Source organism: Acartia tonsa, chromosome 5, assembly GCF_053477335.1.
Source record: "Acartia tonsa isolate MP-2025a chromosome 5, ASM5347733v1, whole genome shotgun sequence".
NCBI classification, from domain to species: domain Eukaryota; kingdom Metazoa; phylum Arthropoda; class Copepoda; order Calanoida; family Acartiidae; genus Acartia; species Acartia tonsa.
Window position 1 is genome coordinate 39,411,353 of NC_137264.1, and position 18,089 is coordinate 39,429,441.

Here is an 18,089-nt window from a genome sequence, read left to right on the forward strand (position 1 = left end):
TCAATCTATAATACAAAGTAGAACGATGTCTGTCTGTCTGTCTATTTGTTTGTCTGTTTGTCTGTTTGTTTGTAGCGAAGGATCTCGCTAACCGCTGAACCGATCGGGTTCTCCTTAACAGGGTAGCTTCTCATAGGTCCCGGGAAGGTTTATAACTATTTTCTAAAAAAAGAAATTGAATTATTAATTTCGACTCTCTCCTCCTCAAGTGCCCCTAGAGTCCTCTAGGGGCGTAGCCGCTAGTAGCATAAAAAGAACTAATTTCTTACTCACAAACTCTCAAACATTCATAGTAAATGCAGGAATATTATTGTTTTATCTATAATACAAAGTAGAACGATGTCTGTCTGTGTGTCTGTTTGTCTGTTTTTTTTGTAGCGAATGATCTCGCTAACCGCTGAACCGATCGGGTTCTCCTTTACAGGGTAGCTTCTCGTAGGTCCCAGGAAGGTTTATAACTTTTTTCTTGGGGGGTGGGACACCCCGAATCCCCCCAAAAAATTAAAAATACCCCCCCCCCTCAAAATTTTTTTTTCTTTTTAAAACTAAAATTAAAATATTGGGTTCGACTACCGCCCCCCCCCCCAAAAAAAAAAAATAACATATACATATATTTAATAATTTATTGTAAGTTTTGCCTTTCAAATTATGTTACATCATAAATTGCGGCGATGAGTTTTTTTTTGTAGAATCTAAATACCTTCTCTTTCTTGTATAACCAACACCCATTTATGCACACACCCACACGCAAACAAGGTAGCTGGATAAAGTGTCTAAATATCAGCCTTGTGACGTCATAAAATGAGGCATTATCCATCTCTTTTTTTATATGTTTTACTTTTCTTTTCCACTTCTCTTCTCTCCCTCATTTTTATGACGTCACATGGCTGATTTTTGAAACACTACCTAAGTCCAGCTACCTAACAAGCAACAGAAAAACCAAAAGTATAAATACATTAGACTGTATAAGATGGAAAGAATTTTAATGTTATAGGTAGATTTGAAATCTGCATCAAAATTTAAGGATTTTTTTAAAATTCGTTTTTTTTGTATAATTCTTTATTTAAAAGTGCAAATACAATTTAGGTTAATTAATTTTGACATCCGTGATAGGTGGATTGAAAACTACCTGCGCTCTAATTAGTTGAATGATGTACGACACTTAATCGACACACAGAAAACTGTCCCGAATTTGTATTAATTTTGAGGAACAAGACTCCAGTTACGTCATATTTTTCTTTCCCGAAAAAGGGAAGGGGGAAAGAAAAAAAAGGGAAGGGAGGAAGAAAAAAGAGATGGGAGAAAAGGGGGTTTTCCCCATCTCTTTTGAAGAGATTTTCTTCCCCCCTTCCCTTTTTCGGGAAAGAAAAATATGACGTCACTGGAGTCTTGTTCCTCAAAATTAATACAAATTCGGGACAGTTTCCTGTGTGTCCACTTAATCTTCTCTAATCACAGATGTCAGTGTTAATTACCTAAAACTGCATTTGCGCTTTTAAATAAAGAATAATACAAAAAAACGAATTTTATAAAAAATCCTTAAAATTTGATGCAGATTTCAAATCTACCTATAACATTAAAATTCTTTCCATCTTATTTAGTCTAATATACATATATATAATATATAATATATGTAAATAAAATACATAAAAAGACCGCACTACTCCTCCTTATATAAGGTTTTTAATTAAAGTGTAGTTGTGTATGTAGAGTGTTATATATGCTGCTACACCTTACAGCTACAGAATTAAATATTCTGAACAATTAAATAGTTCAGAGCTTAGGATAAAGTACACCACCTAGAAATGTTAAGGAATAAATCACTTTCTAGAAATAATAAAGATATGTTGTAAAATTTTAAACCAACCGATCAAAATTTATTAAAAGTATCTATTTCTTAAGGGCCAATAATTATAATTACAGGTTTATAATTCTTTAGGTACCAGTATAATTAACAGTCTAATGTCCCTAAAACTAAAATTTACCTTTGAATCTTAATAATGTTATAAGATTAAGTTTTAATTTTGCTGATATTTAAGTAGGTCTATAAAAAAAGGAATTTAGCAATATGTCAAAATTAATCGTAACAGCTATAAATATTTCTATTTTATCAAGCAGTGTTTATATTATGCTATAGAATTTGATAGATTATTTTTTTCTTCAAAAGACATACTTTTGTTGCTTAGGTTATGCTGGTTTAAATACTGTTTAGGAGAATAAAAGAGAAAGGGACAAAATTCTTCAACAGTATTTTCAAAAATGTTCTAATCTTTTTTTATTAAACTTGTTCCAAGCAGTTAGGTATATAGTAGGTATAATTGTTAGGCCTACACCCCTTGCAAATTATGAAAAAAACAATAGAAATAATCATAATAGATAAACATACGAAAAATAACTTAGTAATACTGAAAATATGTGAAAATCTCTAAATAGTTATCTCTCCTTTTCATCTGAATTGTTTATCATTTAAGATGATATGTTTTTTTAGTTAAATGTATATTTCTTAGACCGATAGACCATCCAAAAAAATTATTAATATCAAAGGATAAAACAATGGCTGATAAATTGATATACAATTCAAATAATGATACACAAAATTATCCCTTCTGTAGAATACAATTAGTGGTTGAAACGTTTGAACACTTAACATAATAAACCAACAAATAACAATTCGACTAAAGCCCCCAAAGTTATTACGTCAAGGAATAAGAAAACGTTAACTACATATTTCTATTATATTTTTTCATTTTTGAGAACAAAACTGAAACTAAAAAAAGAACTATAAATTATTAGATTTCTATTGTTTGTCCAAATTCAGTATTTATGCATGCACTAACACATCAATGTTGGCCGTGTCTTCCTTTGCTTGTGTTTGTTCTTGTGTGTTTGTAGGTTTGTTCTCGTGGTTATGTGTGCTTGTTAGTTGGTTGTGCAAACATTACAGCTATTTTATATAATTGTGCAGAAGTTTTACTTATGAAACAACTATGACGATACAGCTTATAAAGCCTATAAAAAATGACGTCATAAAATACAAGGGACCAATGACAGGCCAGTATACATTTTACCATTGGTGAATATAAATGTATAATGGACTATCATTTGTACGTATGTCACAGCTTTTGGCCTAACTTTTTTATTGACGTCATAGTAGAGGGAAAGAGAATGGGATGGGGGAATGAAACCTTCTAGAAAATTGAGGGGGGATAGGGTATTTCCTGACGTCAATAGAATAGGTAGGCAAAAAGCAGTGACATCTCTTCCTATTTTGCTAAAGCACTACAGACAGCTACCTATGATAACATTTGCCTTCAATTTGATGAACAGTAAAACGTAAGAATAGAAGTTGAACTTCGCTTTACTGACCTAAAAGGTGTTATCTAAGTAATTTTGATTGTACACCTATTTGTTCAACTGTGTTGGGGGGTATTTAGAGATTTGTTTACACTCATGTACATATATCTACATTCTACATATAACAGTTAGGAGCTTGATATAAAGTACTTAACAGTTAGGCCCCCTAGGGACGTTAAGCTTTTTATTTTTAGATGTGTAATATAATTTATTTTTTAAAATTTCTAAAAGGGTAAAATGAAGGGGGTTCCAAAGTTCGTGGGAGGGGGGGGGGGGGATAGGGGAACTTCGCTTTAAACATCCCTTTAGTTTGGGGGGGGGGGGGGGTTAATGTTGTGACTGGTTGGTTAGTCGTTCACCTTTACATCATTATCTTAGCTTCTGATGTAGCTAGAGCACTTGAAATTTTGGTAAGGGAAACCTCTTTAACATAAAAATCGGACTGAAACAAATCAAAGTTATAGATATATTTTCTTCTTTCACCTTTTTATTTAGCAACCTTTGTTTACATATAAACTTTAAAATAGCATGATTTTTTTTCAATTTTCATTTGAGAATTTTGAAGTGCTGGAAAGTGACATAGTGATGTCATAAAAATACGTTTAAGAAGGAGTAATTAGAGGAGAAGTGGGAAAAAAATAGATGGATTTTAGATGCATTTTTTATGACGTCAAACATGACACTTTCCAGCGCTTTGAGATTATTGTATCACGTTTTATATATGGACACAAGAGTAATTTTAGATGAAACTTGAACCACAAAATATGATTCAGGTTCCCAACTGTCAAATGCATGATATACATATATTATGTATGTAGTGTCACTTTGTTATCTACATATTCATTTACAAGTCAGAATTAATCTTTTGCTCTTGGCATAATAATAATATGCATCATGTATATTTGAGATTGAGTTTCAGTTGTCCACTTATATTAAGGGTTTATCCCGTTATATCTAACTAATCACCGAACCGATTAAGTTTCCGTTTTCAGGAAAGCTTTACATAGGACCCGGGAGGGTTTTAGGATACTTTATTTTTAGATTTAAGCCTGAAAATTCCTTTAGGCTATTTTACTGTCAACTCGGTTCTTAATGATAGAGATGCCGCCTCTAGTTCTATTAATTTATTTTAAGACTAGCGGCTTCGCCCCTAGCCTCTAGGGGCTTTACCCCAAGAAAAAAAATAATTTTCTGCACCAGCACCAGCAGCACCAGGAGTATTTTTTTTGGGGGGGGGGTAAATTTTCATTTTTGGGGGGGTTGGGGGTGTCCCACCCCCCAAGAAAATAGCTTAAAACCACCACAGGACCGATAGGTATATACCCTGAAGAGTAGAATCCAATCGGTTCAGTGGTTACCGAGATCTTAAGCTTCAGACAGACAGACGGACAGACGGACAGACGGACAGACATCGTTCTACTTTGTATTATAGATATCGCTAACCTCAATTTAAATAAACGTCTTACTAAGCTACTAATAAAGTAATTAAAATAGAGAAAAATGTGAATAATCAATTAAAAGAGATAAAAAAGTTTTTATCTCAGATAAAAAGCAAAACTATGCGGGTAATATGATGCAAAATACAATTTTTGAAAAGATTTTACAGTAATATATATTTTTTATAAATTGTAAAACCAAAAAAAGTAAATAAAACATTAGGTATAAAAATTTTAGTCCTTATAATATTTGTATATACAAACTACATACTTATAATTAGTGACCTCATAAATTATTCTGCATATACTTTATACTTTAATAGATGCTTTGCCCCTAGCCTCTAAGGTAGGACAAAAGGTGTCAGAAAAATAGCTTAAAACCACACTAAGACATTTATATAGCTTCCCTGGAAAATTTAATCAATTCCGACCAATAGTTTCAGAGTTCTTTAACATCAACAAAAAATCTTACTACTTTAAATAATAGGATAGTCGCCTTGTCCCAAGTCTCTAGGGGCCATGCCCTAAAGGATACATAAATGCAGTGGCGTTGCAGAATTTTGCCAGCCACACATTTCAAAGTGTGACACCCCCCTAATTTAGGCTGTATTAGGGGGGGGGGGGACTTTTTGCATTTGTTTTAGTCTTTGGTTAGCCTTAAACAGCCACTTACACAAAAAAAACATTTATTATGAAAATCCGCATAAATCTGTTGGATGTACATATACACATGTTTATCTAATTTATTTACTACACTTAATACTCTTTTGGCATCTGGTAAATGTAAAAATAACACCAACGAGGTCTATAGGTTGCAAAGCATTAGTATGTATTTGACATTATATCATCCTATCATATCACTGGGGATTTACATCAATTTATCAGTTATTGTCATATCCCTTTAGATCCCTGTACTTTTCTAGACATATTCTATTTATTTTGCACCATCAGTCATACAGAATACAGATAGTTGTAGCTTGCCATACTTTTTATATCTAAGCTAATATATCAATTGTGAATAGAGTATGTCCTTAAGTCCATAAAAATAAGTATATTTTTATTATTATTTTGTTTGTTTTAAGTTGAAATTTAAGACATATGTATAACATCATTTAAAGTGGTTATTTTCTAGTGGGTTACCTAATTTCCTATAAAATAGCATAGAACCTATAGAAAGAATACAATATTCACCGGAAAATTATATTCCAACTAGTCTAGGGTTTCCTACCTACATATAGTATATGATTTACCCTGTCTGTTCTGTGCATTCTTACTGCATCTTTAACTGCTAACTAAACCTTTATTTCAACATTCTCAAGACCCGTTGATGGTTTTATAACCTTTTTCGTGGATTGATAGATCAAATATCTTAAGTGTTATAGGAAAGATTATTCCAAAGAACTTTTTCTATTTATTTTCAAACAAACTCCAATAATAGTGAAGCACCTATAAGCTAGTGATGAAACCACAAGGTAAAAATAAAATAGTTTATGTCAGGATCATGCTATAGTGCCACCACTGCTCAAATAATGCATAAGGAATATACTAAGAAGTTTATACAAAATAACAAAGTCTTCAAAATTATGTTTTTAAGAAAGCTTTTAGTATGAGATCTTTAGCATATTTAGGCATAAAAATCTTAGAATAGAGCCATACTTTGATCGCTAATTAAAACATTATTCACTCTTTTTTTTCAGGATATTCATAGATATTCACAGAATTTGAAGAAATCTTTTCTGTATCAGTTTTGCCTCTACTAGAGATTTAGAGTAAAACACTATAGGGGGAAGAGGTTTAATAACTGTCCAAAGGACCCTGTGCCGACTTTCAATTGGGTCAAAACAACCAATAGCGTTGAGAATTTTTACACATCCAAGTCGCTACAAAAGAACAGAAAGCTATTTGCTAGCAGACGAAAAAGGTCCTTAACAGTGGTATCTAGGTAGTTGTCTGGTTATACATCTATACTATAAATTGAATGATTGAAATTCATGTTTAATTTGTTGTTTTACAAGCACACCTAAGGCTTGTGTTGTAATTTTACCTTCGGGAAATCAGTACAAACTATCTTTATTATTTATACTTAATACAAGAATTACAACATTCATAAAAGGGAATCTCTGAAACAGTAGTACAAACGAACATAAATTTTTGTAGAGTGTCAAAACTGAATAAGCATAATATGAATTTGTTTTGACAAAATTGCATGTAAATTTGCTGCAAAACGGTTAAATATAGGATTCCTAAATGTTTAGGACTTGGTCATAAAGATGCTTTGCTTATAAAACTGTAATTTGTTATCCTAGGCATCATTACGTTAAGGACTGATGGAACTATCCTAATTATAGAAAAGCTTCCCATTTAACAAGGTGAATTATGTCCATAAGTATTTACAGCAGAAAAATAAAAAGCTTACAAGTTGTTGATGAAGTAATGACAGACAACTTTCCGCGTATAGTAAATAAAAAAATTCTATAATACGATACAAAACATGTTTTTTTAGTATGGGTCAGAACCGGTTCTAATCCAGCTATAAATTAGTTTTGAATCTATCTTGGAAAAAAGTATTAATATACTCTAATATTTAAGTAATACCTAATTATCAGATTAAAAGTAAAAAAAATACAAATAATAATAATAATACCAGATATTAAAATAAGAAGAAAAGTTTAAAACTAGGCTTTAATTTATAGGCATTTTGTCTTATTTTTCTTATTTATATTAAAAAGAAACAAAAGATAAATATCTTCTGACGAATTTTTGCTTTTGAAGGTCTGACAGACGGACATTTCCAAGTTAGAGAGAAGAGAAGTTTATGTTTGTAAGTGTAAGTCTATTATTAATGTAAAGGCATGCATGTATGTATTTTATATGCATTACGCATTTACTTGTAAATCATAAATAACTCATGATAACTTCTGACCAATCAGAATCTTTAATATACTTCATCGCTGCGCTAAAGGTAAAGTTATTGTACTTGTTTTATTTTTTCTTTGCATCTACTGCATTAGTTTTGTACTTTCAAATAAAAATAATTCTGATAGATATAATTCTTTAATACATGTTTCAGAGTAAAATGTTAAAAATGGATAATTTGAAAGAAAAATTCAGCAACTCTGATGGGTAAGTAAACGCGCTCATAAAAACTCTTGCTTCATAAATTTTTACATTTTGATGAAACCTGTCATATTAATTTATTATAATCCGTAGATATTACGTCTCAGAAAGGGAGATATGATTTTTGAAGTAATCTTGTAATCCAAGTAACTAGTACTTATAGAAACATGCTAGAAAGTTGAAGGCCACCTAGAGCCACCAAAACACCGACATTTAGAAGCCCATTTGATATGCCAATAACGGGTATTTGTTACTTTTTTCTTTCCAATTATTAACTTATTTTCTTTGTTTTCCCAGTAGAATGTTAATTTAAGTTATATAGGTTGTTTCTAAGTGAATCAAATTCTTAACAAATCAATTTAAACTAGCACAATTAAGAGCACTTTGGCTAAAGCAAAGGGTTTGGTAGTGATAACATTAATTAGAAAATAACAATAATTCCCAAACTTATGCTATGGCTTTTTAATACTAGCTAATAAAAACCAAAAGTCTTTGTGTACCACAGGATCTCCCCAACTACTGGAACGATATAATTCCTCTTTTTTAGTGAAGCTTCTCATTGGTTCTAGGAATGTTATTGGTGGGAGAGTACCTCAAACATGCCAAGAGAAATCGCCCCTAGAAATAATGACCCTTCCCAAATCTTTTAATTAAAAAAAATCTAATTTAAAGTGGAGTTTCGACTGTTCGTTTTTCCGTTCGGCCGCTAGCAACTAGAGAGATGTCTCCAAAAAGCCATACCATATTTATAAATTTATCCATTTATTATGATAAGCCATTATATAGAAATATAATTATCATTGATGTAAGAAAAAATATAAAAGCATATTGTAATAAAGAACAGACAGAAAAGACATATCTATAATTTATAATATCATATGTATATGTAGATTATAAAAGAATAATTCCTGTAATATTTTTATATACTTAATGCATATAATATATTGGCATAACAAGGATAAAAAAATATTGAAAAAAGGTACATTATACTTTGTTATAGTATTGGACTTGTATGTACAGTAAAAAGGCTCTAAATATTACGGGTAAAACATAATTTAAAGAATACAAAAAAAACTTTCATTAAAAAAATTGGAGTTAAATAGCTATTGATATAAGAGAAGCTTACTTTGTGATGTCTTCTATCCCTATATAAAAATAACAGGATCTGTGTCTGTCTGTGTGTGTGTTCCAAAGGATTTCGCTTACCACTAAACCGATATGGTTCTCCTTTACAGTGTTGCTTCTCCTAGGTCCTGGGAGTGTTTATAACTATTTGGAGGAGTAAACCACTATGGAAAAAAATGACACCGCTCCAAAATCTTTTTACTTTTTCTTGATAAATTGGAAATAGATGCAACCCACGAACTAAAATAGTTGAGTAGTCATACAAAAGCGTCGCTCTAAGCTTAATGTAAAACATATCTATTTATAGGCTAGTCATAAGTATACACGCTTATGCCTTATACTTTCTATACTTCTATCTATAATACAAAGTAGAACGATGTCTATCTATTTGTCTGTCTGTCTGTTTGTTTGTAGCGAAGGATCTCGCTAACCGCTGAACCGATCGGGTTCTCCTTAAATATATCTACTGGTCCTGTGGTTGTTTTAGGCTATTTTCTTGAGGGGTGGGACACCCCTAACCCCCCAAAAAACAAAAAATCCCCCCAAAATTAAAAAAAAAAATATTTAAAATAGTGATAGAGTGGGGGATCTCCAGGTAATAAAAGATGTAATTATTAAATAGAGGCTAGGGGCAAAATCGCTAGTATACAAAAATGTATTATATATATATGTATGTTAGAGTATAAACAGTACGAAAAGTTAAAATAAGTTTCATTTACAGTATTATAAGATTGTTCCAGATTTCTTAAGGTGTTCATCTAATACAGCTGATATAAAATTATTAGTAAATACACAAGGATCTTATGGATAAGGCAATGTACACCACTTATTATCAACAAAACTCTCCTTTTTCATTAAAATAATTGGTTGAAAAGTTTACACACTCCTTAGTTTGAACCAATCAATATTAAATGAATAACACAAAGTTTTTAAGCCAACGAATGAAAAACAAGTTTATAAAACTTTAAGTATAGATATGATTTACAGTCCAATGTCCGCCCCCCCCCCCTGGTAAAAATAGCATATTTAAATACTCATTATATTATTCTAATGTGCTGTTTTCATATCAATATAAGGCTTTTGTCATGATCTCAATATTATTATATTTTCATAAGGTTTATATAGGTTTCTAGCAGATGCTTGTAGATGGTTAAGCCGAACAATTATCGATTTTGCGGCAAACCAACCTTCAGACAACCAACTCTTTGGTACGACTTTCATTATAAAAATCATGCAAATTAATTTTTGGGGGCCTAGGCATTCCCCATTATTATGTCATGCATCTGACATGACAGCAGTTGAAATTTTTTGATGTCCTTCGTTATTAGGCCGGTACTTGAACAAACCCATAAGGAGGTGATGCGATACGTTTTAAGCCTTAGTCGCAAGTGAGTGGTTTTAGGTATACACCAGGAATAAGGTATAGCCAAGCAGCAAACTAAATCTAAAAAAATATTTGGGGGCAGATAAAAAGATCATCAATTCTACTATGTGTTACCCCTCAACGACAGTTGAAAAACACGTATAGGTTTTGTGATTTTTTTTCTCGAATTAATTTCGTTGTTAGTATAAGCTAATGCATTATTATTACTTTCTACAAAAATTATTCAAGTATTTTTTTCTCATAAATTTGCGGATTTTTTGCTGTTTTATTGGCACATTTTCAGTGCAATTTTCTGGTTAGTTTGCCAATCTTGAAATCTTTATTTCAAACAGAAAAGATTTGGAGTGCAACTATAAAGAATCGGAGATTTAAAGAATCGTCATATAAAAAAAACTTAATATTATTTGTTAAAATATCAATAAATCCAAAAAATCATTATTAGTTGTTTACTATTTTGAGAAGGTCTTAATGGTGCCTTTAAAAATAACGTCATACAATACAAATGACCAATGATAGGCCAATTAATCATAATATGTAGAGTATAATTAGAAGCCAAAAATGTATATATGAAAAAATCAACTTATTTGTTAAAAACTATGAAATATTTTTTATATAATTTAAAACTCCCCACGGTAGCAAATAAAGAAAAAAAAATTATGATTAATTTTGCCAAGAGTAAGTTGGTTTGATACCCAACACCTTTGTTGCATAGCTAGCAGCTGCTCTATTATCTAGCTTAAATGTAAGTCTACCTTCCTTCTATCCATGTCAAGCAATTGTAAATAAAATAGATAAGAAAATAATCATATATGATATTATGGTATGTTTTTAGAAGCTCTTTATAGTTCCTATAAAAAATGACATATTGGCCAATTACCATTAACCAATTAAAATGTATACTGGCCTGCTATTGGTAATTTATTCTGTGTATTAACCTATCATTAGTCATTTGTAATGTATGACGTCATTTTAGTATCATCAAAACAATAGAAATAATACCAGACAGACTAACGCTTGTAGAGACGCTTTATTAACCTAAAAAAATATAAACTTATTCTTCTTTTTATTTTGTTTATGTATTGTGTATTATTCATTGTTTGTTATTATTGGTAAATACAGTTAGGGAGTTGAATCCATTTTTATAGAAGCAGAAATATAATCTATGATTATGGATTGGACCCTCTAAAACTGTAATCTACCCTTCCACTTTCCCCTCTCTTGGTGAAGATATCTTCACCAAGAGAGGGGAAAGTGGAATCTTATATTTCAAAAATCGTATCGGCGTTGAAGATATCTTCACCAAGAGAAGGGAAAGTAGAATCTTACATTTCAAAAATCGTATCGGCGTTGAAGATATCTTTACCAAGAGAGGGGAAAGTGGAAAGGTAGATTACAGTTTTAGAGGGTCCAAACCATAATCATAGATTATATTTCTGCTTCTATAAAAATGGATTCAACTCCCTAACTGAAATACATACATCTATCATTCTTTATATTCACTAAAATAAACATAAACAAACCCCAAGTCTTGGATTGCTTCTTAGTATCAACTACTCTAAAATTCTCAATGTCCGTCTGCTATGCTTAGGGTAGAACGGGATTTTCTCGGATGTCATATAAGATAGACATCTGTCCGTCGGTTTGTCTGTAATGCTTATTATAAAATCATTTCTTCTTTAGATTACAATTAGAGATTGAAACGTTTGGACACTCAAATTAATGAACCTACTAATTAAAATTCATTAAAAGTCCCCAAAGTTGTTAACCCAACGAATAAGAAACCATTGTTATAAAACTTTGGGGACTAGTGTATTGAACATCCCAATGTTTCCAAGAATTATAGATTATTCCTATCAACAGTAGAATGCATAAATAGGAGGTATAAAACGTTGCATATTTGTGTCCTTTAAAAATTGAATAATATACCTTTAAGAATTATATTCTATACTTAAAGAAGGATGACAACATCAACAAAAGCTAAGCTAAAATAATCAGTATAGTAAATATAAAGTAACAATAAGTTAAATATTTTAGAATAACAAGCAAAATTATAGTATAATTTATTTATTCTAAATTTAGTAGAATAAGGAAAGCTTAATACAGACATTCTTACAATTTGAGACTTGATAATAGAGATTCATTGCTTCTGATATAGTGTCTAATCATCTTAGGAATCTTTTTGCATAAAAGCATAGGATAGTTATTATTTATATCATATACAAAATATAGTTTGAAAAAGTTAAAAAATATATTTTAGATGAACATACGTACTCTCTGTAACAATTATAGAGTTGCTGCGCTTTATTAATCGTACCTTACCGTCACAGAAATAATCATGCCAAGTTTGACCCTAATTACAGAAATGCTGCGATTTTAAAAACGTTTTTCATAGACAACAGAAACGATAAACATTGCTTTAACGTTTGGTCGGTCTATTTACTAATTACCTAATAATCCTTACTTTTGTCCGTGGGTATTATTGGTATGAGGAGAGTATCCTCCTATAGTATTGTACGGGTTAATATTGGTTATATGTTTTATTTTATGTATTACCAGATAAACAGATATTTACAACTACAAAGTTTTCCCTGTTCACTACAGATATTTTTTAGAATCTAAAAAAATAGGCGGCACAGTAAAAAGAAGCTGATAGTTGAAGATTTTTTTTTCAGGGATTATAGTAGGATATGGCTAGCTTTTAAAAGTCCCAAACTTTGGAGGGAGGGAACATTATACATTAAATCACGCTTGTACCTTAAGTTTTTTAAGCTAATTTTCTTATTCTTTTGTTTAAAAAAGTTGGGTACTTTTGTCAAATCTTAGTTAGGTTCAAACTAAAAATGTTCAGTATTTTCCATCAATTATTTAAAACTACAGATAGAATATATTAGCATTAGAATATTAGCATGTTAATAAATGATATCCATCTCATTATATAAAAAAGTTAGGTTTTTTGTCTGTAGCTTAAGATTTCGATAACTACTGAACTTGAATAGCAGAGCCACTAAATGCTAGGGGTGTAAGCACTAGCAAACATTAAACTATCAACATGATATTTTTACCACTGTATCTATTTCTATATCTCAGTTTCTTCATATAGATCCCCTTCCTCCTACCTTTATCTCTTAAGATGCATTACAAATTTCTACCTTCCTATTTCATTGCCCAATTCTATACATCACCTATACCCCTCCCTCCCCCCTCCCCTCTCATCCATCCCCCCAACTATCGGCACGCCCCTGCAATAATCTGTATTGAAGAACATTTACTCACAGAGAAGGGTTGAAGTGTTAGGCTTGGGCCAGAAGTTTCAGCTTGTGCAAGGAAACATGGATTTTAAGGGATAAGGGGAGAAGACAATGGTCGAATAATTGAAAAACCAAAGTCTCAAAAGTTTTTAAGCCAACGAATAAGATAACGTGTTTACAACACTTTATTGATTATTATATAAGTATAAACAGATGAACCTTTATAGGTATATTAAGGACAACCCTGCAAATAAATAATTCGTTTGTAACTGTTGCAAATATAATCGTTTAGAAAGGGGTGTAGAGGGGTGTTAATACCCTCTTAGTATTTAAAATAAGGAGAACATTCTTCTTATTTTTCATCCCTGAAAGTTTTACATCCAGGGGCGTCTAAGCTTTTTTATTTGGGGGGGAGGGGGTAAAATTATGAAAATAAAAACCCCCAAGCTAATTTTTTTTTTGGGGGGGGGGGTAATCTTTATTTCATAGAGGCATTTTTTTTATTTGGGGGGGGTAAAAATTGAAAATACAAATTTTTTTTTTTTGGGGGGGGGTAATCTCCCCATTACCCCCTCCCTTGGACGTCTATGTTTACATCCCTTATTGAATATCTGTGCACGCCACTATATTTTTAATAAATCTTTAAAAGAATATCCACCCAAACCCTACAAGCACTTAGGGAGAGGTTTGAGGGGTAATATTTTGTTCATCTGATGTGTTCTGCAGTAGATAGAGGTGTAAAACATGTGTTTTAAATACTTTATAATACCTGGGATATATTTATTATTGAGGAGGGGGGGGGGGGAGCTAAAGTACACCGCATAACAACTTTATTGCAGTGCAACTACTAAGTAGGTAGGGTGTTAATATAATGTTCGTTTTTCTTGATTTTACAAATATTAAAAAAAAAAGATTTTTAGCAAAATTAGAGATTCTTAAAGCTAAGTATTAATTCAACCTATGGATGCAGTATACATATATTTACTCTCATAACTTGCAAACTATTGGGTATCTGTCACTACATTATAACTTAGGTCTTCGCTGCCATTGTTAGCATTGATTCTTGTTTACTATATGTTTTACGTTAATATGAATTATATGCTTAAAATTTAGTTTAGTTTTAATAGTCATTGGATTTAATTAATTACACAAGCAACAGAGACTTTTAAATTGTTACTTACCCGAGTTTATAAAGTAGTAAGGGTTTGGTTGTTATGTGTGAAGATTTCAATAACTACTAAATCAACTGAGTCCTAAATTCTAGGGTTGCTCGTGGGAGGGTTTTAGGCTGTTTTATTTTTAGATTTCATTCTTGATATAACTTTAGTTATTTTTTCTTCCACCTTAAAACCTCCGAATACAAATCCCTAGATCCTATATAGGGGAGTAGTAATTTTGAAACAGCTGAGGAATAGAAATTTTATGGCTGCGGCTGAGCTGATTCAGACTGAAGCTTTTTTAAGTGGCATACATTAGCTACACATCCGATTTTGGCGAATCTGCCAAGAATTGGGTTACTTCAAATATTACATCTAGTGGGCACTTATTATTTTACCTTTAAATTTTGTTAGGAGGGGGGGGGGGGGGGCTTGCACCGGAAAATCGATAGACTGATTACAAAACTAATTTTTGCTTTTAAACTTAATGATTATTATTATCAATCTTTCTTAGAGAAAATGACTGAGATAATTTTTGATTAAAAGATTTGTTTTGAGTGACCTGACTCCAGAAAGAGAGAGGGACAATGGGCTGTTTAATACACCAGTTCTAAAAGTTTTATAATAACGTTTTCTTATTCGTTGGCTTAACAATTTTGAGAACTTCAGTAAATTTTGATTGGTTGGTTAATTAAGTTGATTGTTCGAACGTTTCAACCACTAATTTTAATCTACAGAAGGGATAATTTTGTGTATTATCGCAGGGTAGGTACATAAATTTATAATGCCTGACTCAGTAAACTAAAAATATCTGATATATCAATTTTAGTAGCGAAGCTACTTTATAATTCACATTGTCTTTCCATCAGTCTGTCTGCCAGAAATGTTGGGAAATTTGATTTTCCCGTCTGCTATTTGTTTAATTTACGAGCCATCTTTAAAATAATCTATCGACATTTAATTTTATAAAGTTTGTTTTTTATTTATATATTATTTACCTATTTGTTACCCTTCTAATACATACAAAAAAAAACTTGAGTAAGAAGTACCCAAAGTTTTAAACCAATAAGATAACATTGGGCACCTGCATAAATTTTAGTTTATTGTCCTATCCCTCCCTGATTAGTCTGTCCATCAATTTACTATCTATCTATCTATTATTTGACGTTTGTCTCCCGATGATAAATTAGAAATCAAAGATTCGTCTTTTTTGACAAATTAAATTTCTTGACCACGTTTCCTTCAAATTCAAGCGAAGCAATTTTTTAGGTTACTGCTGTACGTTTTACCAACTAAAAGTAATTGTTAGATTTTGTTATAATTAGGTCACCTTTACTCTTTTAAATTTGAACATTTAAAAGCTTCTTGTAACGATAAGGAAAAATTTATCAAGCGTTAAAACTTTAAAATCATAATATTTTGTGTTTACTTTAAACGTGTTAGTTTTAAAATATACTTTTGACTTAAAACTTTAAGTCGTAGTTTGGTTCTTGCTTTAAGGATGTAACCATCCTTGTTTTTTTATCATCTTTTTCTATTTGGGATTTCTCACTCTATAATTCACTCTGTTTGTTTGTCCGTCCGTAATGCTAGGGGGTTATATGAATTTCTCGGCTGTTATTTAGAATAAAATACTGCTTCTTTTGTTCTTACACAATAATACATCTATTATACTATTTCTCAGTTTGCCCGTTTGTACATCCATGAATACTTTTGTGGGCTTCGCTACTTGTTGTCATAATTTTTGCTTATATTAGTTGTTCATTAGTCCTATTAATGTATTAACTAAGCTACTGGAACTCGATGAAATCAAATGAAATGTAATAATAAAATAAATTTGATTGAAGAAAGTGAATTTGATTGTTCCATTCAATATGGATGTAGAATATACGTGGATGATATAACAAGAGAAGAATTGTCGTCAATTTAGGTTTCAATTTTCCCCCGCATTTATTGGTCGGGATGTTTATCCAGTAATAGGAAAGAGATAGTAGAGAGGGTAGTGGAGATCGTTATTCTAGCCTGCTACAGAGTTCACTTTATTGAAGAAAACATGAAAATCTGGTGTAAGATCCAAGTAATTATACATCCAGTAGAATGTCCATTCTAATTCTGCTTGTGTTCCCTTGGTGCCTTATTTTATTTGGTTGCAAATCATCACAATTTCATATTGAAGGTGATACAAAAATACAACTTACTAACAAAATTGGAATTAAATTTAATTAGGATCACATATTAACTATTTTAGCATGTATATCAAAATATTGATTATGAAAAAAAATATATCAAATGTAATGCATAAAAAGTATTTACTTATTACAAGTTAAAATCAAAGTTTACTGACACATATTTACAATTTTTGTCTTTTAATGTTTTGCCATTAAAATAAAACACACACAAATAAATTCTTTCCATCACAAATGCACATTGGAAAAGAGTTAGTATGTTATTCATTTCAATAAGGACTTTTTTCTTGCTAATTCACAATTTTTTATAATTTTCTTTTATTAAATAAACATTTTTATGTTTAAATTATTTTGATACTAAAAAAAGTATTAATGTACAAAGGAGCAAAAACTATACTTTTGTTTCGTGTGGAAGCGAAGCTCGCCTAAATCCCCTCCCCCAAACTAATACCAAAGTCAATAAATTATTTTTTAGGGGTTATTTTCTCGTACAATACTAAGCCCCCCAAAAAACCTTTCCAAACAATGCATTCTTTTTTTAAAATTAAGATCCTGAACTAACAGACCAATCCAAAAATTTGTTTATGAGGAAAAATAATAAATCTAATCCTAATACCCCTTTTCCCCGGGATAAAATTTCTGGTTTAACCAAATTTTCATGTTTACTACACTTTGACTTTAACATAACATTCGACAACTAAAATGATATTTTTATCCTTTGAGACGCAACAACTCCTCAACCAGATCTGTAAGGATGGATGTAGAACATACGTGGATATTAGGGCAGGGGACGAAGCAAAGCAACTAATTTTTTTTATATAAAATTCTAAAATATTGTATAAAATGTAAAAATAAATAACATAGAGTTACATAAATGCAAATAAAACAAATATACGTGTGGATGAAAATGAAAAGCTATAATTTTACCTAAATTTTAGTAAATATTTGCTTTACCTTCAGTACAATACGTGAAAATAGTTTCAAACTCTGAAAACAAAACCGTTTGAAACTATAAATAAAAAAAATAACCCTATAATGAAAATTTTTAGGATATATATTGAATATATAAAATGAAATTTTGC

The 18,089-nt window shown here is 31.0% G+C and overlaps 1 protein-coding gene across 1 annotated transcript in view; it reads left to right on the plus strand.

Annotated features, from left to right (window-relative positions):
- The first annotated feature begins 7,864 nt into the window (after positions 1-7,864).
- Positions 7,865-18,089, plus strand: part of LOC145319482 (uncharacterized) — a 40,044-nt gene continuing 29,819 nt past the window's right edge. Inside the window, exon 1 of the mRNA XM_080161627.1 lies at positions 7,865-7,913. Within this exon, the coding sequence (XP_080017753.1) occupies positions 7,867-7,913 (47 nt within the window). The 5' untranslated portion in view covers positions 7,865-7,866. The remainder of the gene's footprint in view (positions 7,914-18,089) is intronic.